This window comes from Gracilinanus agilis, chromosome 4 (genome assembly GCF_016433145.1).
Source record: "Gracilinanus agilis isolate LMUSP501 chromosome 4, AgileGrace, whole genome shotgun sequence".
NCBI lineage: Eukaryota > Metazoa > Chordata > Mammalia > Didelphimorphia > Didelphidae > Gracilinanus > Gracilinanus agilis.
The window spans coordinates 487,409,102-487,434,090 of NC_058133.1; the positions used below are offsets into that span (position 1 = coordinate 487,409,102).

Genomic DNA, 24,989 nt, shown 5'->3' on the forward strand with positions numbered 1-24,989 from the left:
AAAATATTAGCCATTATTATTAGAAGACAATTTCAGATACATAATAGCTACTGGTGTAAGCTGTCAGTGGTAGCATGGTTTAGAGTGAATGCCAATTAAGTCCTTAAAATAAGGAAAACCTCTTGAAAAAGGAACAGGACCTTGAAGCAAATGCCGGTCACTAGGTTTCAGATATAAATAGATGAACTGTAGGTTGGTTAATACGCCCTGATTTATAGATGGTAGATCTGAAATGTGAATTTTTATTTCCTATAGATGGTTTTAATATTTTATACCCAGATCTTAGCCAAAAGAAACTAGCTTCTCATGTCTAGAGTCTTCTCTTACAGAGGACTTGGTTTTATAGTTGTTGTTATTAAACTCTTACCTTCCATCTTCCAGTACTCTATATTAGTTCTAAGGTAGAAGAATGGTAAGGGCCAGGCAAAAGGGATTTTAGAGACTTGGCCAGAATCACACAGCTAGAACTGTCTAAGGGCAGATTTGAATGCAGGACCTTCTATCTGTCAATCTACTGAACCACCCAGCTGCCCTCAGTTTTATAGTTTCAATGGTCAGCAACCTTTTTGGCAGTGAGAGCCATAAATGCCTGTGGAAGGAGGAGGATGGAGGGGGAAGGGGCTTTAATATGGGGCGGGGGCTGAAGGGCCCCTTGGGCTCTGCCCAGACTGGCCGGGCGGGAGGTGGAGCCAGATATGGCTTGAGAGCCATACGTTGCCAACCCCTGACTTAGAGCATAGTATATTAGGAGGACCTGCCTTGATTTTTTTTGCAATTTATATAAAATTCTCTTGTATATTTAAAGAGACTCTGTTAGGACCCTGTAAGTTATAGAAGACATTTATATGCATGTAAAAACCTTGCTATTTTATAGTATGGGAAATAAAATTAAAAGAGGTAATGGTTAATTAAGGGACTAGATTGGGGAGAAGGGACCTAAATCCCCAAATACTGACATTTTCTTTCTTTAAAAAAATTATTTATTTTTTAACATTTTACAAAATTTGATATTTTCTCTTTTCCCTTTTCTCCCTCCTTGAGAAGACAAGCAATATGCTATCAATTATATATATGAAGTCTTAGAAAACATTTCCATAGTAACCATGTTGCTAAAATAAAAAATAAAAAGAAACAAGAAACATAAAGTGAAAATGTATGCTTCAGTACATACTCATAGTTCATCAAATATCTCTCAGGAAGTGGATATTGTTTTTCATCCTGGGTACTTTGGAATTGTCTTAGAACATTATATTGATCAGAGCAACTAAGTTTTTCGTATTCGATCATCATTTGACAATATTGCTGTTACTATTTATAATGTTCTCTTGGTTCTGCTCCCTTCACTTTGTATTAGTTTGTATAAGTTTTCCCAGATTACTTATTTCTTTTAGCACAATAGTATTTCATCACAACTTGTTCAGCCATTCCCCAGTTGATGAGCATCTCTTCAATTTCTAATTCTTTGCCATCACAAAAAGAACTGCCATAAATATTTTTGAACATATAGGTCTTTTCCCTTGTTCTTTGATCTCTTTGGGATACAAATCTAGTAGTGGTACTGCTGGGTCAGAGAATATGCACTCCCTTCCCCCCCCTTTGAGCAGTTTCAAATGGTTCTCTAGAATGATTTGGACTAGTTCATGACTCTACCAAAGGTGGATTAGTGATGTAATTTTTCCATTTCCATTTTTTATTCTCCAGCATTTATCATTTTCCTTTTAAAGTCAATCTTAGGGGGCAGCTGGGTAGCTCAGTGGATTGAGAGCCAGGCCTAGAGATGGGAGGTCCTAGGTTCAAATCTGATCTCAGACACTTCCCAGCTGTGTGACCCTGGGCAAGTCACTTGACCCCCATTGCCTACCCTTACCACTCTTCCACCTATAAGTCAATACACAGAAGTTAAGGGTTTAAAATAAATAATAATAATAATAATAATAAAATCAATCTTATTTTTAAAATCAATTTTAAGTCAATCTGATAAATGTGAGTAATATCTCCAAGTTGTTTTAATTTGCATTTCTCTATTCCATAGTAACAGAGAATTTTTTTAATGTGAATATTGACAGTCTTGTTTCTTCTGAAAACTTCCAGTTTATATCCTTTGACCATTTATCAATTGGAGAATGAGTGATTTTTTTTTAAATTTTTTTTTTAAACCCTTACCTTCCGTCTTGGAGTCAATACTTTGTATTGGCTCCAAAGCAGAAGAGTGGTAAGGGTAGGCAATGAGGGTCAAGTGACTTGCTCAGGGTCAAACAGCTGGGAAGTGTCTGAGATCAGATTTGAACCTAGGACCTCCCATTTCTAGGCCTGGCTCTCAATCCACTGAGCTACCCAGCTGGCCGTTGAGAATGAAGGCTAGAGCCTCCAGAAACCCCAAGGGAAGAGAAAGAGAGTCAGCCTAACTTACCCACGTGACAATTCAAAGGGAAGTAGTCTGAGGTCTCACTCGAACTCCTTCAACATCAAGTTCAAAGCACCAAAAGCCCTCCACGGGAAGTTACCATCATATTTAAAACATAGCAGCTTTTGTTACTTCCTGCATCCACCTCCAGTTTCATGTGGACAAATGGCAGCCTCAGCTATTTTACCCTTGTTTTTGATTTGACACTATCACATGTGGGTCACAGACTTCCCCCTCCCCACTTAATTCTAAGTTGGGTGGGGTAACATTATTTCTGGTGGCTAAAGTCTAAAGAATGAATGAGGGCGAGCTAATTCCATTTACACACTAGGAAAGTTTTGTTGTTTTTATTTTGTTTCACTTTAACTTACAGTAACAGTTGACTCTCTTTCTGTGTATTCCTTTTTTACAGAAATGGCAAGACATTATTAAGGAAGTCAAGTTCTTACAGAGAATAAAGCATCCCAACAGTATAGAGTACAAAGGCTGCTATCTACGTGAGCACACAGCATGGGTAAGCATTCTCTCTGCCTCTTGCACAGTTAGACAGTTGGGTTTAGAATGGGTTAATTTTTAATGTTTTGAGTTTGTTCAGTAGAGCCAATGATCACAATAAAAGAGAGAGATGCTGAACCGTTAGATGGCAGGGGAAGAGGGAATGAATTTCTGGGTCTTTTCAGTTTGTGCACAAATTAGAATTTTCACCTTGTTTTCTTGGAAATGAATTTTTCATATGATATTGTTCTATTCAGCAAGAATTTATTAAGAGCTGAATGTGTAGCAAGTGTCATGCTTTACAAAGCCGGTGTTGGGGAATCAAAAACAGTGAGAAATAGTCCCTGCCTTCAAGGAATTAGTGTTCTTCTGGGGGAAAATAACATCTCCTAAATCGATATGTACCATATTTTAGTGAGAGTGAGGAGCAATTACTAATGGAGGATCAGGACAAGTTCCGGTGGACACCAGCACCCATGCTATGGTTGGGAATGCAGTAGGAAGCTGAAGATATAAAGCTGGACAGGGACCTGGCCAAAGACAAAGAAATAAGTGGAAGATGAGGCATCATTGATAAGGAGAACAAGCAGGGCAGTATAGCAGGAATGTAGAGTAGGGGAGTGAGGAATCAGAGATCTGCACAAGAAGAGAATTTAGAGCCAGACTCTAGAGAATTTTGAGTGACAAGCAGAGGGGGTTTATATTGTTTCCTCTGGTAATCAGACTCTGTGTAGGATAGGTGACATTTAAATCAGAAGGTAAACATAGGATGTTTGAAAGCATTGGTCATATAGGCTAGCTTTGGGCTTGTGGCTGAATGTGTTTTCTTGCCTATGTAATATTTAAAGGTGATTGTTGGCACCTAGGTGGCAGTGTTTAGAGTGCTGATGTCAGAAAGACCTGAGTTTGAATCTTGCCTTTCATATTTATTAACTTTGTGACCCTAGGCAAGTCACTTAACAATTCATCTGTATAATGGCACCTACCTCCCAAGTAGTTGGAAAAATCAAATGAGATAACATTTATAAAGTGCTTTTCAAACATTAAAATAACATGTAAAAGCTAGCCATTATTATTCTAGAAAAATTTGAATATAATGTCTGAAACTTATTAGTGGTGAATTTTTGTCCTATTGTTGGTAGGAGTGCTTTCCATAGACCTTTGAATAGCAAAGGGTTTTTGCTTCCTGGATAGATCATAGGCAAATACTGTTTCAGATTTACCAAATCCAGTTGAATTTTTGGAATCCAAAAATTTTGTGGCATTTCCTCAGTGTCCTAAAATCTATAAGAAAAGGAAGTATATAAAAAGTGTAGTATATAGAGACACGGGTTCAAAAGCAGGAAGGCCTTGGTTCAGTTCCTGCCTGTGTCATATTCTAGTTGGACACCAGACAAGTCATATAGTCTTTTGGAGGACTCCAAATCGGTGCTGTCAAACTCAGAAAGGAACTACAAATTAATATCATCTACATTGTATTTTTATTTAGGTTGTTAAACAGTTTCCAGTGACATTTTAATCTGGTTATTTTGGAACAATGCTGAAGCCAGTGAGTTGGACACCTCTGCTCTTTGCAGAGGGGTTAATTACCTGAGAATTCCCTATACAACAAATCACGTTTAAGCCCTGTTATCTGTCCTTTGAATTTGTAAGCCACTTGAGTAGAAGGTATCATTGAATAATGTCCAAATTGTGACTTTCACAGAGTCATTGCCTGTCTCTTTGTGAGATATCCTGGAAAAAACACAGGAAAAGTAGACAAACATATAAGAAGAGGGATAGTTTGTTCCATAGAAGCAGTATTAGAAATGGACAAATAGCTGTATGATGTTATAGTGGAGGTATTAGAAATGGACAGTATTAGAAATGGACAAATAGCTGTATGATGTTATAGTGGAGGTTGTTTGTGATATATAAAAGACTTGAGTGAAGAATGCTGGTCTAGACCATCGCATGCTCTCTGAGCTTTTGTTAAAGCTATGTCCCCAAGGTGATCAGTAAGTTATATTTACTGTATTTGAAAGTTACTCAAACACATAACATGCATTCAACAAATCTTGGATAAGTTTAAAGGACATGTACTCCCCACTCCCACCCTCATGGTAAATAGTTCATTTTTTATATAAATTTTGACTGGCCTTGAAGTTTATCATCACAGCTTAAACCATTCAACTTCTTTGAGTACTAATTTTGAGCATAAACGTATTTTACCTTTTATGGAGTTTAAAAGATTTTTATAATTATTTTCATGCAGCTTGTAATGGAATATTGCTTAGGATCAGCCTCAGACTTACTAGAAGGTAAGTTTCTTTTTATTCTTAAAATAATAAAATTGGAGACTTCTAGTAGATTTCCCCAAAGTGAAGTTTTAATTTAATAAAATAAAAACTAGAGAAATAACAGGAAATAGAGGAAACCTTAACTTTTTGTTTTCTAGATTTTCAGAATGGTATATTTTACTGTCATGAAATTATACTATTTAGAAACAATACTTTCCTAACTACCACCATAAGCATCATCTATTTTCTTCTACACTTTGAAGGCCCTTTTTCAAAACAGTGCACAAATAGCAGAACTAGCTCTTTCCTTTGAGGTCAGAGCTTGAGGGTATATTTGCTGGTACTTATTTCTATTAAGAACCCAGTACTTTGCTGGCAAATAAAAAAATTCAAATAAGAGCTACAATTTTACAAATTGAACTTGGTGATTCTCTACCTGTGATTTTGCTGTGTCATATTGGAAATACTTGGTTTTCCCACTTCCTTTCCTTGTCCCCCTACATTTTCAGAGGCTTTATTTCATCATAGAACCTTTGGGGGGGGTGGTAAGGAGATAATATGAAAGTATGTGAATTACATATTGACTTTTACTAATTGATTTTCAACAAATTCTTCTAAGTTCACAAAAAGCCATTACAAGAAGTGGAAATAGCAGCAATCACACATGGTGCTCTCCAGGGATTGGCCTATTTACATTCTCACAATATGATCCATAGGTGAGTGTTTTGAGAGCTAGTGTTCTCTCTTTCTCTCTCTCACACACACACACATGCACAATTGGTTTGCTTGATTGATCATAGTAATAGATTTATGGTGGTTAATAGCAAATTAAATGTATTTTCAAGAGTTTAAAATTTAAAATTTTAATTATAGTTTTTCTATAAAAATACCATGTTTTAGAATGCTGAATTTAACTGGAGTACAAAAATGTCAACCCAATGGTTGTCTGTTTCTTCATTTCCATCTTCTATTTGTTTGTGACTATTGGGATTTTTTGAGTATGTTTATGAGTATTGACTCATAAACTTGATATGATAGAAATTTCCACATCATTATTCCTTGTTATACAGTTTAGTTACCTTTAAATGTGATCATTTTATCTTTGAAAATTAAATAGAAAAAAAGAAAGTGAATTAGAACCTTATTCAATAGCCATCTGTGGGGATTTCCCCCATTATTTATATTACTTTTGGAGGCAGAATGAAGTCTATATAAAGCTTTGGAAGGAGGCTAACTTTTTTCAGGATTATTGAGAGTATCCTTAAGATATGTTAAGAGATGATATATATGTACATGGAACCTCATAATTGTTTGATTTGTAAAAGAGAGTACATTATACGGTCCCTTGGGTATACCATCCAAATTAGTATACACTATCCATGAAGAGATAGTGTATTTGCAATTTGATTTTGCCTTTCTAGAGAAGTATATTGGAATGAAACTTGTTAATCAGAACAGTATAAGATTAGTAGCTGTAGAAACTATGGTTTTCATTTCTATATAAGATTAAGGAAGTAGTATGTTTATGACTTGTAGAGAAAAAAGTTTTATTTTTTCTCATGGGAGATTTTTTGCAATTTAATCATGCATGTTTTCAGCTCCTAATTCAGTTCATTCCTAATCATTATTTGTACAAGTAAACGAAGACTCAGAATATAGATTTTATCTAACAATTAACTAATTTTCTAAAGATTCTTTTCCCTTCCTATTTTTTTCTTTTAGATAATTATTTTCAACTTATATAGCTTCTGTATTTTTTCTTCTAATTCTGAAGCCTTTCTTTTCTCCCTACCCCGAATGTAGCATGGAACATAATTATTTTGGTTTTCTTCTCCTTTTGGGGGGAAATTCTTATTTGATTCTAATCACAATCTGAGAAAAGCAAGATGTATAATTTTCTATGTCTCTTAATCAGAGATATCAAAGCAGGAAATATCCTTCTGACAGAGCCAGGCCAGGTGAAACTTGCTGACTTTGGATCTGCTTCCATAGCATCTCCTGCCAATTCCTTTGTGGGGACGCCATATTGGTAAGAATGTTTTTCTGTGCTGATGATGGTCTTAACTGTACTAATCAGTATATGGCAAGTTGAACTTGATTCAGTTTAGAATTATTTTTATTTGGAAGGAGTGTCTAATGGGAGATGCTAGGGAATACCCAGGGGAAATGGGTAATAATGTTTTTCTTTTCTGAAAGTATACCATATTGAAAATATTTGCATTTTAACTACTGGCTCTAGAACATTTGTCTACCATCAACTCTCAAGTATCCATGGTTAGAGTAGTGCTCTTTCCAGCCATTAGATTGCCTGCTTCTTTCCTCATTATTTTATTGGTAGCACTTCTAATAGACCTTGGGTATAGGACAGAAAAGTAAGTGAAGCACATCTGTGAATTGCTTTTGACTCAAAGTTTGGTGGGGGGGGAGGAAATGGAAACAATAAATGAACATGGTGGGTTATTTTTGGGATCATATGTACTTATACTATATCCATGTTCATCTTTATTGGCCACATTATAGTTGTATTTTGCAAATATTTGTGGAGTTTAAAAAATTATACAAAATTATATACCCATCAGTCCATTATACTGTAGTAATGATATTTATATACAGAGTCTTCCATGAAGGATATAATAATGTCTGACATTTCTATAGCACTTTAAAGTTTACAAAGCACTTCACATTCTTGATTTCATTTGACCCTCATTTCTAACCTTGCAAAGAAGATGTTAACAAGTATTTTATAGATAAACTAAGACTCAAGAAAGGTTAAGTGATTTAATCTTGGGTCAAATGCCTCATATATGTCAGAGACAAGATTTCAATCCAAGTCTCTCCTGAGACCTTTTTTAACTGTGCTGAAGGGGTAGAGTACTTAGATTTCCAGAAGGTATCAGTAACAGTTCCTGCCATAGTGTCCAGTTTAGGAAACCAAATATATACATGGGAATGTACTACTTCTACATGTCATACTATAACTAAAACATTGTGTCCAGTTATAAATTAACCCATGGATAATGACGTATTTTAAAGTGGGTAAGGATCAAAGACTTTTTTTCCTTGCTTAAGTAAAGCTTTACCTTCCATCTTAGAATCCATACTGTGTATTGGTTCCAAGGCAGAAGAGTGGTAAGAGCTAGGTAGTGGCAGTTTAAATGACTTGCACAGGGTCACAGAGCCAGAAAGTGTCTGAGGCTAGATATGAACCTAGGACCTCCCATCTCTGAGTCTGGCTATCTACCTAGCTGTCCCTGGAATCAGTCTTTTTAGAAGTTTTTTTTTTTTATATATATTTGAATTCTCCTTAGGACCTAGAAAAAGTCAATTTTAAAAAATATTATTTGTTTGTATGATTTTTTTAACCTTTAAAACATTAGATCATCTGAAATAATAAAGTAATCAGTTGATAGTTAATTTTAAGCTTCTGCAAACAAAAGACAAATACTGTTGGTCATCATTTAGGGCAGTGGTTCCCAAACTTTTTTGGCCTACTGCCCCCTTTCCAGAAAAAATATTATTTAGCCCCCTGGAAATTAATTTTTTTAAATTTTAATAGCAATTAATAGGAAAGATAAATGCACCTGTGGCCATCACTGCCCCCCTGGATCACTGCAGCACCCCCCAAGGGGTAGTAGCGCCCACTTTGGGAATCACTGATCTAGGGGAAGAGTGATGGATCAGCATAGTTTGCCCCCTATTTGCTATCTGGTTCAGGCATATTATATTCTAGGATGTACAGATCAGAATCTTCACATTTTAATAGGTGAGATCCTGAAAAAAAGATTAAGGGCAATTATTGGATTGGTTTTAGCATTAAGGGTGCTTCCAAATGAAGTTCTACGATAGTTATAGTTCTCTTGTTTCCCCTATACATTCTTTGCCCATCATAATACTTATATTCAAATAAGTGGGCTTAAGGTTCAAGCTAGTACTCATTCTTTCACATAGGTCATGTAGTTCACCTGGAATTGTTTAATAAATTTTTAAATTTTTAAGAAGTAAAAATTAATATTTTGTGTTTTAGGATGGCCCCAGAAGTAATTTTAGCCATGGATGAAGGGCAATATGATGGCAAAGTAGATGTGTGGTCTCTTGGAATAACATGTATTGAGTTAGGTAAGCAACATATTGATTGATGTGTGATAGGTTGACCTAATAGATGTTTTAACCCCGATTCTATCCCAAATATTGCTTTCTGTATTGTATACCAATTCCTTAGGGAACAACTAATGAAACTTCTGTCAGAGGGCCCATTTCATACTTTGGCATGTCAATTAGTGTAACTTTAATGGATCTAAAATGATTTTGTAAACTAGTGATATAGTCTATATTTAGGAGCAGTGAACAAATTTTTTAAGTATTTAATGTGTAGACAAAACTCTGCTAGGGTTATTTCACATGAAATTTGATATATTGGAAGCCCTCTGATAGAATGCTATGAGTACCTACTTGCCTGGGATAAGCCAGGTGATTTATATCCATTTATTCATTGCCTTTTTCTACCACTCTTGATTTTTGTCAGGGCATCACAAACATATCATAGACAACATCCTTAATTTTAGAAATAAAATTAGTCAGGCTCTTCTAATCCCCCAACATCACAATTCTATTTCCTGACCTGTCCAATACTTTTTCTTTTTATGAAACTCCTCCATATGCATTTTTTTAAAATAGATAAAAAATATTTACAACTACTTGGAAAAAGCATGCTGGGAGTGTTTTAGAGATTCACCAAGGATATAAACAGTTCATAATGTCTTAGTTTAAAAAAAAATCACTGTTGACTTTGGACAGACAGGATCTTGTTGCCCAATCAAGCCTAGTTTCAGTGAGAAACTGATATATCTGTAGCCATTATACTGTCTCATGGGGATAGATATGATTAAAACGTATTGCTATATAGTTAAAAATAATTTTGCAATGATTTTTCTAAAGAAGTCACCTACGAGCATGACTTGCATTTTTACCTTGGTTCTGAGATTAGTGCTTGATAGTAAAAAGAATCACTCCCATTTTTATTTCAAAGAGACAAAAGCAAATTCTTAGTAATCTTGACAACATCTCCCTAAAGTGGATAATAAAACAAACAGGAAAACCGAGAGGTGAAATGGATTAGTTTTAACCTTAAAAGACTGTTGGCATCTTAATGCCTTGGTCCTTAAAGTTTACTTTTGTTCATGTAAGGGTTTTTCATCCTTTGTTTTTTTCTCAGAGGAGGCACTTGAACTACCCACTCTCCCATATCCCATCACCAGCTCCTGTGCCTTCCCCAAAATTACAAAAGTTGCAGTTTATCTAGTAAGGAACATCTGCAATTGTATTAACAGTATTTTCAGTGCCATTCTCTGTTACCCTTTAAGTTTGCACTTTGAGGAAAATTGCTCAGAATATATTGGAAAGAACTCTCATTGAATTGTTGTCTACTTACATTTCCATTGACTTGTGTGAATGCAGTTGTTTTTGTATAAAATTGTTCTTTAATATTCTAGGCCATCAATTTAATTTTATTCTATTATGAAATAGACTATGTTTATAATAAAGTGATTTACATTTCCAATAAAACAAATTTAAGTACTATGTGGCTGCCATAGTACTCTCAATAAGAATTTTGATTGGCTTATCCAGTACCCTAGGAAAGCATTAACTTATGTGTCTCCTTACTTCATTCCGTTGCTTCAACATACATACTTCATTTTTATTCCAGGCTGAATTTTTCTTTGTGAAGTTAGAGGTCAAGGGTTCTGTTTTTTATAATTCATTGGGAAAGGCCTGGCTGATTTTTGTCAGTTGAAGCTAGACACAATCTTTCCTAGGTTAAAATAATTGAAGAAATGGTAAAGAATGAAAGTGGACCCTTTTCCCTTGATATAGCAGTAGCCTAAAGAGATGTATCTGAATCTTCTGGGTCCTCTACTAGGTTTTGGTAGCTCTGAATAAATATACCTTTGGCTACTATGGCACCATAACAGGTTGAAGTCAGTTGGTATTTACTTACGTTTACCCCAAGAAAGTTGAGGATGGACATTATCTGTACATAATAAGCTTGTTTAGGAGTCCTCCCTGCTGCTCTGAATTAGCTTCAAAATGTGATGGGTGAAAACCTTTTTTTTTTTTTTTTTTTTTTTTTTAAAGACCTTTTGGTCTTTCTAGCCTAGAGAGGAATGGAATTTTATCATTTTACAGTGAGGTTCTGGGCTAACCTGGGAATTAGGGCATAGAGTGCTATGTCAAGTTCTTTTCTTCTCCCCTCCCCTGTGCCTGCCCCTAGTTTTCCTTTGGATAAGACTATTCCATAGAAAAGAGAACTATTGATAAATATTTTTTACCCTGGGATAGGAGTGTTCCAGGTTTCCCACAGTGTCCAGAACAAGGAGAAAATTATTTCTGAATATACTGTTTTAGTTACTGCTGCTACTAAATTTCTCATTATCAATCAATATTTAGCATCTACTTTGCAACTAGTAAAACATGAGCCACTACGGAGGATTACAGAGAATGGAAAAGTTGCTTAATGTGTCCTAAACTCATTCACCTAACAAATGGGTGCTTTTTAAACAATCTGCATTAGCAACAAGAATACAGGAAATAATTTTTTTTTAAAGTAAATGTCAGTTTTCTGGATTAGGCCCTATAAATTTCCTCCAAAAGCCTTTAGCTCTATTGTTCCAATTGATTTACTTTCCATAGGAAAGTTTCATGTTGGGTTTATTAAAAGTATTGCAGACTAATTGAGTACCATAAGCTCAATGGACCTCATGTCCATTCTCTCTCCCTTTTTTTTTATTTCTTTTCAATTTTATTTATTTATTTATTTATTGCGCCCTTAACTTCTGTGTATTGGCTTCTAGGTGGAAGAGTGGTAAGGGTGGGCAATGGGGGTCAAGTGACTTGCCCAAGGTCACACAGCTGAGAAGTGTCTGAGGCCGGATTTGAACCTAGGACCTCCCGTCTCTAGGCTTGGCTCTCAATCCACTGAGCTACCCCAGCTGCCCCCATGTCCATTCTCTTTTGACATATGACTCCAATATCTTAGATCATTAGCACTCTGCAGAGTTACTATAACATTTAAAGATATGGAATCTCAACTAATTTCACCAGTGGAATTCTAACATAAGAGTGGGACTGAATGTTAGTTTCAGTTAAGAGTTCTTTACTTAGTGTTCTTTAATTTAGTGTTAGTTCTCAGTTAAGAGGTCTTTGAAATGAATGGTATGAGAGTTGTCAACATGTCATGCTGCTGCTGAACTGTCACTTTGCTGTATTAATTTATTTTCTCATGAAAATTTTCTTTTCTATTCAGCGGAAAGGAAGCCTCCTTTATTTAATATGAACGCAATGAGTGCCTTATATCATATAGCTCAGAATGAATCTCCTACATTACAATCTAATGAATGGTGAGTATTTCTGATAGACATGTTGTTAGATTTAATTCAGTTCAACAAACATTCATTGAATACCTCCTCTGTGCCCAGCAATGTGTTGGGCACATAAATAAAGTATGTTGGGTAACATGAAGATCTTTTACTTCTGGTACACTGTTGTATCCCTTATTGAATTACATTTACCCTTTGGAAAATGGTATTTTGTAGCATATCTACAAAACACAAAGTCTAGAAATAGAATATACTAAAATCAAAAGTTGGCTCTCTCCTTCATAAATGACAATATACTACTATTATAAAATTTACCTTGGAACAGGAATCATTAATATTAAATAAATAGAAACTACATTTTAAAACTACATTTGAGAACCTGAAAGTCTGATATAGAATCAGCCTGTAGGAACAGTTGGAGAAATACCTATTAAATATACATGAAGGAACACAGAGTATTTTGGTTGTGTAAAAGATGGGTTTCTTGAATTAACATATATAGTTACCTATTCAAATGAAAAACTAGGGAACAAATCACTCATTGTAATCCTGACATTTGTTAATATTCATATTGCTTTGATCTTCATTCCCCTAGATTCCATGTAATTATGTTCACTTGTGGCAAAGAACAGTTTGACCAGTTTAGAAAGCAAACATTCCATTAGTGATGGAAATTTTTAACAGTAAGGAACACTTCATATGAATATGGTTTAGAGCGAACAATCATTTAGCATTTATCGATGATAAAACCGAGACCCTGTGAAGTGACTATGTGACTTGCTTAAAATATCACCAGGTCATAAAGTCCAGCATATCGGGGGTGTGTGTGTGTGTGTGTGTGTGTGTGTGTGTGTGTGTGTGTGTGTACACGTGTGTGTACGTACTAATCTCTTCTAAAGAATCTATGGTTCCATCCACATCAATCTTCTTCCCACTAAAGCAAATCACAAATCCTTCATTCCATAGTAGTTAACTTTCATGAAGTGCTATGGCCAATGTAATTCATCGCCTTATGGCCAACCTTCTGACCTAATTGTTGGCAAACTGACCTGTAGCTATCTACTTGAGGCCTTTCTAGCTTAGCAATACCCACTTTACTAGCAGCTGGCTTTCAGGAGCTCATGATCACTCCCATGCCTTTGTGAGACATTAGAATAGAACTAGAGTGGAGAATTATTAAGATAGAGACCTTTAAAAAGTATGCTATATATCTAAAAGTGTCTACTATAAAAGGTAGTTCAGTTAAGATATATCCACAGGTTTTACTAAAGAGATTTTGAGCTGTCTTATGGAATCTGTTTGACATTCTTTATTTAGAGATGTGAAAGAAAAGTGTGATTTAGTAACTCAGCCAAATCACTAAATACGTATTGGAGAGCTATTCCTCACACTCTGCTATACCAAGTACACAGAGGAGCATGGGTAAGGCCCCTGCCCATAAGGAATATATTTTCTAGGTTAAGAGTCATTGCACATTTACATAAAATAATTAGTGAATTAGTCACTGTATCCCAAATGGGAAAATTGTGAAGTATAAACTGCCATATTGGGACACGGTACATGATAAGATGCTTGTCGTGGAGTATGGATAGTGTTATTCTTGTCTACCAAAGAAAGAAGTCTCTTGAAAATTTATATTAATGTCTTTTCCCTAAGATTAATGTAATTTTGTAATATTCAGCAGTACCACAAGATTAGGAGCTTTAAGAAAATATCCTCCCTAAGATAGTCAAAATGTTGCTTAGTCTCGGAGGGCTTTTTGGAAGCTGCATATGGGACAAAAAGTTGGAAGGAGAATCATTTGAGAAAGTCAGAATAAAGGTGCCCTCATAGGATCAAGCAATGTCATTTAAATGGGAGCCAACAAATGACAGTGTTCCCAAGTCATTGCTTACTTATCCTGTGCTCTCCCTAAAAAATACAGAAGAGTCCATGATTATATGTAGGTTTGGATTCCTAATTCTGACTGAATGGTTGACTACATCTCCTTGATGTAGGGTCTTCCCTATTTTGTTGCTTCCCTGTGTCTTCCTTCTCCTACTTATTAGAATCTTGGCAAGTGGAGGAGGATGTTAAAGTAAACATCATGGTCAACATTTCTTTTTTTTTCCCTCTTGAAATAGGTCTGATTATTTTCGCAACTTTGTAGATTCTTGTCTCCAGAAAATTCCTCAAGATCGGCCTACATCAGAGGAACTTCTCAAGGTCAGTTTTCTCATCTTCAGGACCCTTCTCAAATGGTAATAACTCTTCACCAGTTTGAACAAGCATTAGAATTGTGCATCTAATTATCCTGAAACCCTGCCTGGAGAAAGATTTGCCTTTTTATATTGCTCTTTATGCCTCTCTTCTTTTTTAAAAAGATCTTTTATTCTCATCTTAAGAAACATACAGCAGGAGGATTATATATAAGACTACCTCTTAATTTACAAAAATTACTTAATAAATTCAATCCATTGCTTTCGAAACTGCCCTGCTTGTCTATGCTTCCTTCTTCTCTGCGTACTTAAAAAAATGTTTCAGTGGTCTTTTTCTTTTGGTGTCATTATTGCCATCTTCTTTTCACCTATAGTTAAGGAACAAAATCCAAATCCTTGTAACAAATAAGCAGAGTTGATCTAAATCAATTCACACATTAGACATACACCAAAATGGACATGCCCTCCTTCAGCCTGAATCCATCTCTGCTCTGACCAAGCACCACTCTTGCAGTGTTCTATCTTCCACCATTTGGAGACACAGCTGGGCATGGCTTTGTTCAGAGCTTTCTAATCTTTCAGGGTTAATTTTGTTCACTGTGTTGTTTTCCAGGTTCTACTCTACCTCAAACCACATTAGTTCCTATTTCTCAAGATCCTTTTTCATCTCCTCTTACAATAAAATAGTAATGGGTCTCATTCACATATCACAGTTAACTCAGCGGTTCCCCATTGGTGGACATCTTAATTTCTAGTTCTTTGCTTTTATCTTTTTTCCCCTTTTGATCCCATCTATTCTTTTCCTTAAGCACTGCTAGATACTCTTAAATATCTGAGTAGTGATTTTACATTATTACTTAGTATCTCTAAAGTATGTTTGTATCAAAGCACTTGGGTTCAAATCCTGACTTTGCCTATAACTGCTTGTGTGACTCCTTAAGACAAGTTATATAAGCTCTCTAGATCATATTTTCTTTATCTGTAAAAGAAGTTTCAATTAGATGATGCTGAGGTCTTCCCTTCCCCTCTCAGACTCTAAATCAACAAGGCTTTTTTTTTTTTTTTTTATCTGGGTATAGTATGTAGTAGTGGCAGCTAGGTGACTCAGTGGATAGAGCACCTAGCCCGAAGTTCGGAAAACCCAAGTTCAAATGCAGCCTCAGACACTCATTAACTGTGTAACCCTAGACAAGTCACTTGACCTCTGTTTGCCTTAATGCACTAGAGAAGGAAATGGCAAACCACTTCAGTGTCTTTACCAAGAAAATCCTGTGGACAGAATGGCATGCTATATTCCCACAAGGTCACAAAGAGTTGGATTTGACTGAATTACTCAACAACAACCAAAAAACAAAATATGTTCATAAATAATTCAGTAAACCAAAGCAGCAGGCCTAATTTTTATTTCTTTACAACAGTACCTATGTGTTGATGTGCAACAAAAGACCTTCAGAGGAAAGAATAGCTCCTTTTATTTCTTGTACCTATCAAACCTTACATGGTGATTGCCTTCGGTTAAATATGGAAGAGAGGGGAAAATAATAGCTTGCAAACATTGTGCAAAATAATTTCATTAATATTTTCCCTCTTTTCTCCTTGTACGATATTTGTATATCTACCTTCCTTAACCAGAAATGATGGGTATTTAAAACATGTTTGATCAGTACAATTGGAAAGGATTTGATGGTCATCTTTTTTATCTATGATAATTAAGGGATTCTGGAATATTTTTTAATTTTTTCTAGAATCTGAATTAACTGTAAGATTTAGGTATCAATTTTTACAACCTTGTGAAATTTTTTATTTTGGCCCCATTTGTCTTTAGTGTGTAAGCGTTAAATTAGGAGTTTTGACAAAATAAGAGCAGCTTTTAATAATTTAAGTTTTAATGAGAATATAGTAGAGTTGTAAATTAATATTATCTCTTTAAGCCAGAGAAAAGAAAACTTCCAGCAGCTTTTAACAATTAACAATTTAGTTTAAATAAAATAGAAACAGTAAAAGAATCTAGTAAAATGTAGATTGTAAAGGAGAGATATATAGGAAAGAGGTAGAGAAAGAAAATTTCCTAATGTCTATACTAGTTATCCTATAAATACCTATAATTACTACCTAAAACTGCTTATATCTGCCTATAATAACAACCACCCCACAAAATTCCAACCCAATCCAGCCCAATCAAATGCAACACAATCAGTGTTTAATCTAACCCCAATTAGTTCTGTCAACAAAGACCAGCCATCTCCCAACCCAGAAAAGGTCAAAAAGCCTTGTAAAGGCTAACGCCAAGAAGCCCTCTCAGTAAGCTCAGGCCTGCCTTTATATTCCAGCAACTAAACATCAATCATCAACTCACACACTCCCAGCAGCCAACTCTTCCCAACACCAGCCCTAACTGTCAACAACTGACAGACGCTGGCCACTTTTTATAACCTTTTCCTACCTCACTTCCTGTTTCTATGGTTCTTCCTTCCTGTCTCTATGGTTTTTCCTTCCTGTCTCTATGGTAAGAAGACTTTCAGGTCCCCCATTAAATTAAAAAAAGGAATAAAGAACTCCTTTTTACAAGTGTCATATCAATTTCAATAAAACTATTACCTTGGATACTTTTTTTAAACCTTGCTAGATTTTCTTCATCTGTAAAATAGTGGGAATGAGCTGAGTGAACTCTAAAGGCCCTTCTAGCTCCAAATCTGGGAACCAACAAATAACATTGAAAGTCTGGAGATTATACTAATTATAGCAATATTGCATTGCAATGTTCTGCAGAACAACTAATTGGAAGCAGCAACTGTGGCAAAAGAGTTTAGAATCAGAAGAGGGAGGTTCTTCTCTCCCTCCCACTGGAGCTTGATTTCTCTCCCTTAGTTGTTGGGACCTGACTCAGGTCACTTCACTTTGAACATCAATTATTTTTTCTCTTGACTAATGACATGAAACCAGTGGTTTCAGTATTGGGTCTTTGTGAAGATTGAATGAGAACATGTAGGTGGCACTTCCTAGTTTTAAAATCTATTGACATAAACTTACTGTATTATTCACATCTGATTGGAGGGAAGTCTGGAAACATAACATCCAAACTACTATCAGAAGTAACTTTAAAAGTAATAATGTTATAAAAAACACTCTTTGTCTATATGGGTAGCAATAAAGGGACCCAATCCCCAGGCCTGGAGGTTCATGTTTTTTGTAAAATGCACTGCCAAAAACATATGCTACCTTTGACTCTGCTAATTCAGAGATGGAAGCACCTTGGAAAGCAATTTGGAATTATGCAAATAAAGTGACTAAAATGTCCTTACCTTTTGTTCTAGCGATTTCAGCTCAAGACTTCTATCCCAACCAGATACAACAAATCTTGGTAGCAGGATTTTTTTGTTATAACAAAGAATTGGAAACAGAGTAGACACCCACTAATTGGGGAAAGGCTAATAAACAAGTTGTAGTACGTGAATATATAGAATCTGACTGGCATAGATATAGAGAAGCTTAGAAAGAGGTATATAACCAGTGGAGAGTGAAGGAATCAAAACTAAAAAAGCAGTGGTGACAGCCATGTAGTCAAATAGAACAAAGTTATAAAGTACAAGTATTTATTGGAAGAAGAGACAGGAGAAGACATTCCTACCTCAGTCATTTCCACAAGTGGGAAGTTCCCAGGCATTGCACATTATATGGTCTTAAACTTCTCAGTGTAATGATAAGTTGTGCTGATTTTTTTTTTCCTTTTTGGAGGGGGTGTGATCTAAAAAATACATATTTGTTCTATGAGATGGCTCTCTGAAAGAAATAAGAGGAATTCTGAAGGAAACTGATGTAGAGAAAGTAAGATATCAATAAAAACTTATTTTACAGATAAGAAAACAAAGATTTCAGAAGGGACACAGAGAAGTTTGTTTACTATAAAGTTAAAAAAGAAAAGAAATAATTATACCTTCTCTTATATTTAGGATATGAAAATTTTTTGTTATGGGGCTCCATCATAATTATTTACATCTATATATATTTTAAACCCTTATTTTGTCTTAGTAACAACTCTAAGATAGAAGGGCAAGGGTTAGGTAATTGGGGTAAGTGACTTGCCCCAGGGTCACACAGCTAAGAAGTGTCTGAGGTCAGATTTGAACTTGTCCTCCTGACTTCAGGTCTTGTGCTCTATTCACTGTGCTACCAAGTTGCCCTGACAGATTTTGTTGTTGTAGTTGTTGTTTAAAGGTTTTTATCTTACTTTCTCCTTGTCTTAAACCCAGCACATGTTTGTTCTTCGTGAGCGCCCTGAAACAGTGTTAATAGATCTCATTCAGAGAACCAAGGATGCTGTAAGAGAGCTAGACAACTTACAGTATCGGAAAATGAAGAAACTCCTTTTCCAGGAGGCACATAATGGGCCTGCTGTAGAAGCACAGGAGGAAGAAGAGGTAGGTGGGAAAAAAAATAATAAATGCCATAGATTGGGCTCTTCCCAGAATTTTTTTCCTTAAGAATGCAATATTTTAAATCATTGCACCCTGCTATCAAAACCTATTGTTGCTACGACCTAAAGATATTATTAGACATGAATCTAGAGGAAATGCACATACCAAAATAGGGTGCTATAAACTTTAGTGCTACATAAATGATGGCTAGTATGGTGGTGGTGGTGGTGATAGTATCAGAGATTGAGTTGAATAACAAGCTATGAAAAATCCCATGATAAATTTTGAAGATTATCTAACTTTATCATATAAATGGATATTTCTCTTAACAAAGGAGAGCTGACACTTGGAAGCTTTTCAAATTTCAGTAAACATTTCTTAATAAAGCAAATTTCTTTTGATAAGTTTTTCCAGAGAAAGTGATAATTAGGCAGCTTCTGACCTAGTTCATTAGTAACATAAAGATTTTAACTGAATGTTCTTTCGTAGGAGCAAGATCATGGTGTTGGCCGAACAGGAACAGTGAATAGTGTTGGAAGTAATCAGTCCATTCCCAGTATGTCTATCAGTGCCAGTAGCCAAAGCAGTAGTGTTAACAGTCTTCCAGATGCCTCAGATGACAAAAGTGAACTAGATATGATGGAGGGGGACCATACAGTGATGTCTAATAGCTCTGTCATCCATTTAAAACCTGTGAGTATATGTTTCAAAAAGATTATGATAAAAAGTAATTATGGTAGGGAATCAATTTAACTTGCTTCAAATATGGAAATGGCAAAATTAACTTTCTACTCCATACCTAAATTTGGGGGGTGGGGGAGAAGGTTACTTTACACAGAGATGAAAATTTATGCACTAATTAAATATGTTGGAAGTTAGATGACAATGCAGTGGTTAAATTTGAAAAGCTCTTTTGGGTACCACTTTCTCTGTAGTGTTGCTTATAGTTTTGTGTTAAAATGAAATCTCTTGGTTTCCATGCCAGAGTTTAGCTGTATTTTAGTTTTGGTCTTGCCTCTTTTGTATACATTCTCAAATATCAGTAGACTACAGCAATGAAAGAAATGTTTCACTCAGTTAATAGGCTGCTACTAAAACATTTCTACTTAAGGATACTACCACACTCATGTGAAAGAGACAATACTTTGTGAACATTCTATTGTTTGGAACTGTTCATAGACAAGTTGTGTAATCATCATGCTGCTGCTAAGACAACATGCATCATGGTACAAATGCCAAATCAATGATATTTCTTTTGGGGAAGATAGTAGCTTGTTTCATTATCATATGTGAAATGATGAGATGCCTTTCTGAAGTATTTGGCTAGGGTGACAGCATCCTTAATTACTGTTTACCTCATCATGACTCACAGATTCATAGTATAAAGAATAGACTGACTGCACATTGCTGTGACTTATGGGATCTTAAAAGCATGTTTGTGTTTTTTCTGCTTATATTAAAACTGACCTTGCTTCCCCACATAATGTGAAGAATGGAATTGTAGCCATTAAGTATTTCAGTATCCTGAGTTCATTTTCTTATATAATGTATTCAGGGAAATTCTCTTGGTTTTTAAGTAAATTATAGGTAAAATGCCGAAAAATCTTAGTTTTTAGGCTTGCATATATGTTTTTTTGTTTATAAATGCTTATTTAAGTGATTTAAGTTGTCTTTGAAGGAATCAAAATGCCAAACATTTGATCTCCTCAAAATTATGATTAAATTTTATTTATTTACCTACTAAATTATTGGTGACATTCTCACTTCTCAGGAGGAAGAAAATTATAGAGAAGAGGCAGATCCAAGAACAAGGGCATCAGAACCACAGTCTCCACCCCAAGTATCTCGCCAAAAGTCACATTACCGTAATCGAGAACATTTTGCTACCATACGCACCGCATCACTGGTATGTTCTTTATTGGACTCTTAAGACTTAAACATATGTACATCTCATTTTGGGCTTTGATGTGTCTTCAGCTGTGCTTTTGGATGCTTCTATGTATACCCCCCAAGCAGGAGTATAAATTAATTTCTTTAATAATTTTGGAGGTGTATCTGCGAAGTTCTTGGCACTTTATTCAGTTTTATGCAGGATGCAAAGATGAGTAAGACTAGTGATGTCATACTTGAGTAGAAATGGGGCCATTAAACCATGTATCCTCTTCTAAAACCACATATTAACATTATCTATGTTTAGTTGTATTTTTATTTATTTTGTTAAATATTTCTCAATTACATCTTAATCTGGTCTTGCCCGAGGGTATTTGACTCCTCTATGATCTAAGAATATTGGCATAATCATGTAATTACTATAGAGTACCCTAAAGTCACCATAAGAAGGGTATTTAGTGCTGCTGTAGTTCAAAGAGACTAGATCTCTTAAGAAATCAAGGAAAGATTGAGAGCCAGGCCTAGAGACAGGAGGTCCTAGGTTCAAATCCAGCCTCAGACACTTCCCAGCTGTGTGACCCTGGGCAAGTCACTTGACCCCCATTGCCTACCCTTACCAATCTTCCACCTATAAGTCAATACACAGAAGTTAAGGGTTTAAAATTAAAAAAAAGAAAAGAAAAGAAATCAAGGAAAACTTGATGAAGTAGATAGCATCTAAAATGGACCTGGAAAGGTAGGTGAGTTATGGAAACGGAGGATCCTCTGGAAAAGGACAAAGCCTGTTTAAGAAATAGAGAGGAGGCGTTACAATTTGTTCTATAACTTAAATGCCCTCTATCTTTAATCCACCTTTCTACAAACGAACATTAAAACACATAGCTTTGTACTTTATAAGGATAGTCAGAGTATTAGTGAGTTCATTTATAAAGGTGTACCTTGGCCTTCCACTGGTTTAGTTATTTTAGCTTTTTATAAAATTGGGTCCAGATTGTAAATTTCAGCAGAACTAGTTAAGCAAAATAGTGTCTCCTTGACTTTGTCTCTCTTGTGCCAGAAGCCTGTAGATGCTATGGACATGTTTTATTTTTTTTTAAAGCATTCTAAACTTTGGAATCTTGTTGTCTAAAACTCTTATTAATTTGTAGCAAACTCATACTTTCTCATTCAGAAGAGGGTATTCCTCTTCTAAAATTTCATCCAAAAAATACATTCTCTAAGAAGGCTATTGGTAACATTTCCAGTTTTGCTAAAATTATTTCCCACAGCCCTTTGGGTCACTGAACATTATTTGTGGACTGCCTCAAATCCAAGGAATTTTGTGCCCTCTGATGAAGTTTCAGTTAAACTGCCTGAGACATGATCTAAGTCCAGGGACCCAAAGCTTGCCACATTACCACTACTTTCCTCCCCATCTCTGGACAGTGATCAAGGCAGAGATGTTAAATCTTCAAATACTTATCAGGCCACTGGTCGGTTGCCTCATCCTCTCCCTACAATTAGTATAGAAATAGCAAGCTTAAATCCAGGACCTTTACAGATGCAGATCTGTAGTGTGCCAGTAAACACCTGATTGGGACTGAAGTGCCTGACCAGTGCTAAACTTCGTGGAGAAACATGTCCTACATGTTTTTCACACACATTTCAAGCTCAAATTTCTTTTTTTCTCAAGACATTGTTGATACAAATTCAGCCTGAGGCCTCCTAACTCCTGTATCTCTTTCTGCCATGTTTTCCAGTAGTCCTTTCTCTCATCTATGTCATATCTTTTTTCCTCCAGTGATTTTTATAGGACATTTGGACCTGTTAACCTTCTGCTTATGAGTCATTGAGCCATAGTGCTAGGCAGCTCACTGAACTTAGGTCCTGACCAAGTTTAATAGGTGTTCTGGCTCATCTAGTGTAAAACAACATTAACTAGTACCAAACCCAAGGCTGACATAAATAGAATGTCTCTCTAGGATCTTTAGCCCTCTAGTCCAGACCTGCCATTTTGTAGATGAGGAAATATAGGCCCAGGGAGGCTAAGAGACTCATCCTAAATGGCCAGGAGAGTAAGGATCAGAGAGGGTGGGAGGGTCCTGCCACTGAAATGTGCCAACTACTAACTTGTACTTGAGGCAGACGTATTTTGGATGTGGTTTTCCATCTGACCAAGTTAGTACAAATAGGTCTAAGACTGGCTTGTTTCAAAGGAATAGGAGGAAAGACTTCTCATTATTTTATCCTTTTCCTTGTCCCAACACACCTAGGTTACAAGGCAGATGCAAGAACATGAACAAGACTCAGAACTGAGAGAACAAATGTCTGGCTACAAGCGCATGAGGCGACAGCACCAGAAGCAGCTGATGGCACTGGAGAACAAGCTCAAGGCTGAGATGGATGAGCACCGCCTCCGGCTGGACAAAGACCTTGAAACACAGCGGAACAATTTTGCTGCCGAAATGGAAAAGTTGATTAAGAAGCACCAAGCGGCCATGGAGAAGGAGGTAGGGACATGGAGATGACTGGTATGTTGGTTGAAGCTCATCTCTTATCTCTGATAGAGAAATGACACTTGGTGTTGTGTATATCTATTCCCAGGAGCCACGCAGATTGATAATTAAGGGGAAACTCTTACTCATATAGAATTTCTATAATTTTGGGAGATGTTTTACTTTCTGCTGTTTGGTTGGAGATGAAGCATGGAAAGGTGGAAGTGGTTTTCCTGTGTGTCCCCTTCATTTTAGAGCTAAACCATGCTTATGGATAACTAGCCGTGGTAGCTGCAAAGTTCTCTTTCATAGCCTTCAGAATTTTGAATGATCAGAAAATGGCACTTCCATTGTTTTGCTTTTATCAGTTTTGAGGCAAATCATTCAAACCAATCTGTGTCTCAGTTTCTCCAATTGTCAGATCGGTGTGTTATTTTCTAGCACATTATTCTACATTGGATTTTTAAAAATTGAGTGTTAGTTGGAAGAAAATAGCTTCTGCCTACATGATATTAGAGCGTGGTGATTGATTAATTAGTCAATAAACAACTAATTATTTTGTTTGAGTTTGACTTTTCCATTGATTGTACTGGCATCCTGTAGCCATTCTTCAAATAAAGGGTAGTTGTGAGAGAAATAGTGGTTTTAAGTAAGCAACTTAACCTTATATAAGTTAAGATATCTGTTGCGTCATAAAGTAAATTAAGTTAAAAGTTGCATCAACTCATCTCTTCTTGCTTTTCAATAGGCTAAGGTAATGGCCAATGAGGAGAAGAAATTCCAGCAACATATTCAAGCACAGCAGAAAAAAGAACTGAATAGCTTTTTAGAATCCCAGAAGAGAGAGTACAAACTACGGAAAGAGCAACTGAAGGAGGTATTTCTCTTTTCATGCAACTTCTCAGGCCAGATCTTGGCTCTTGGCCTCCCCACAGTATATGCAGGCTTGATGAACCAGGAGGAAGAAGTTTGCTTGGGCAACCACTTCTCAAGTGGGATCAAGGTTCACAGAGTATCCAACCAGTTGAGATTAGGCTACAGCAGTTCCCAGATATGTAAGCTGTTAAATGAGTATTCCCTGACTATACATAGTGATTATTTATTATTTATTTTATTTTCTTTTACTTTTAATTACTCATCCATTCCATTATACCTAGAAATGTAAGCATGGTACCTTAAGAATAAAGCAAGCATTTTGAAAGAAATAATTAAATGGAACATGTGGGGGAAATTTGCATTCCTTATGATACAATATAGCTATTTGGCTTTAAGTGGTAGAGAAGATTCAAAAGTCAGACAAAGTTGGTTTAGAAGACAACTTGTTGTTGTTGTTGTTGTTGTTGTTGTTGTTGTTGTTGTTGTTTTTAAACTTTTTCATCTTCTGTATTAGAATCAATACTAAGTATTAGTTCCAAGACAGAAGAGCTGAAAGGGCTAGGCAGTTGAGGTTAGGTGGTTTGC

At 35.9% G+C, this 24,989-nt stretch overlaps 1 protein-coding gene across 2 annotated transcripts in view; it reads left to right on the forward strand.

Moving 5' to 3' along the window:
• TAOK1 (TAO kinase 1) overlaps positions 1 to 24,989 on the forward strand; it is a 63,597-nt gene that overhangs the window by 20,936 nt on the left and 17,672 nt on the right. For both annotated transcript variants that reach the window (XM_044672884.1, XM_044672883.1), the window contains exons 3-14: positions 2,817 to 2,918; positions 5,154 to 5,199; positions 5,798 to 5,894; positions 7,094 to 7,207; positions 9,203 to 9,294; positions 12,479 to 12,572; positions 14,675 to 14,756; positions 19,000 to 19,167; positions 19,654 to 19,857; positions 20,936 to 21,070; positions 23,307 to 23,543; positions 24,277 to 24,405. In XM_044672884.1, the coding sequence (XP_044528819.1) occupies positions 2,817 to 2,918; positions 5,154 to 5,199; positions 5,798 to 5,894; positions 7,094 to 7,207; positions 9,203 to 9,294; positions 12,479 to 12,572; positions 14,675 to 14,756; positions 19,000 to 19,167; positions 19,654 to 19,857; positions 20,936 to 21,070; positions 23,307 to 23,543; positions 24,277 to 24,405 (1,500 nt within the window). The remainder of the gene's footprint in view (positions 1 to 2,816; positions 2,919 to 5,153; positions 5,200 to 5,797; positions 5,895 to 7,093; positions 7,208 to 9,202; positions 9,295 to 12,478; positions 12,573 to 14,674; positions 14,757 to 18,999; positions 19,168 to 19,653; positions 19,858 to 20,935; positions 21,071 to 23,306; positions 23,544 to 24,276; positions 24,406 to 24,989) is intronic.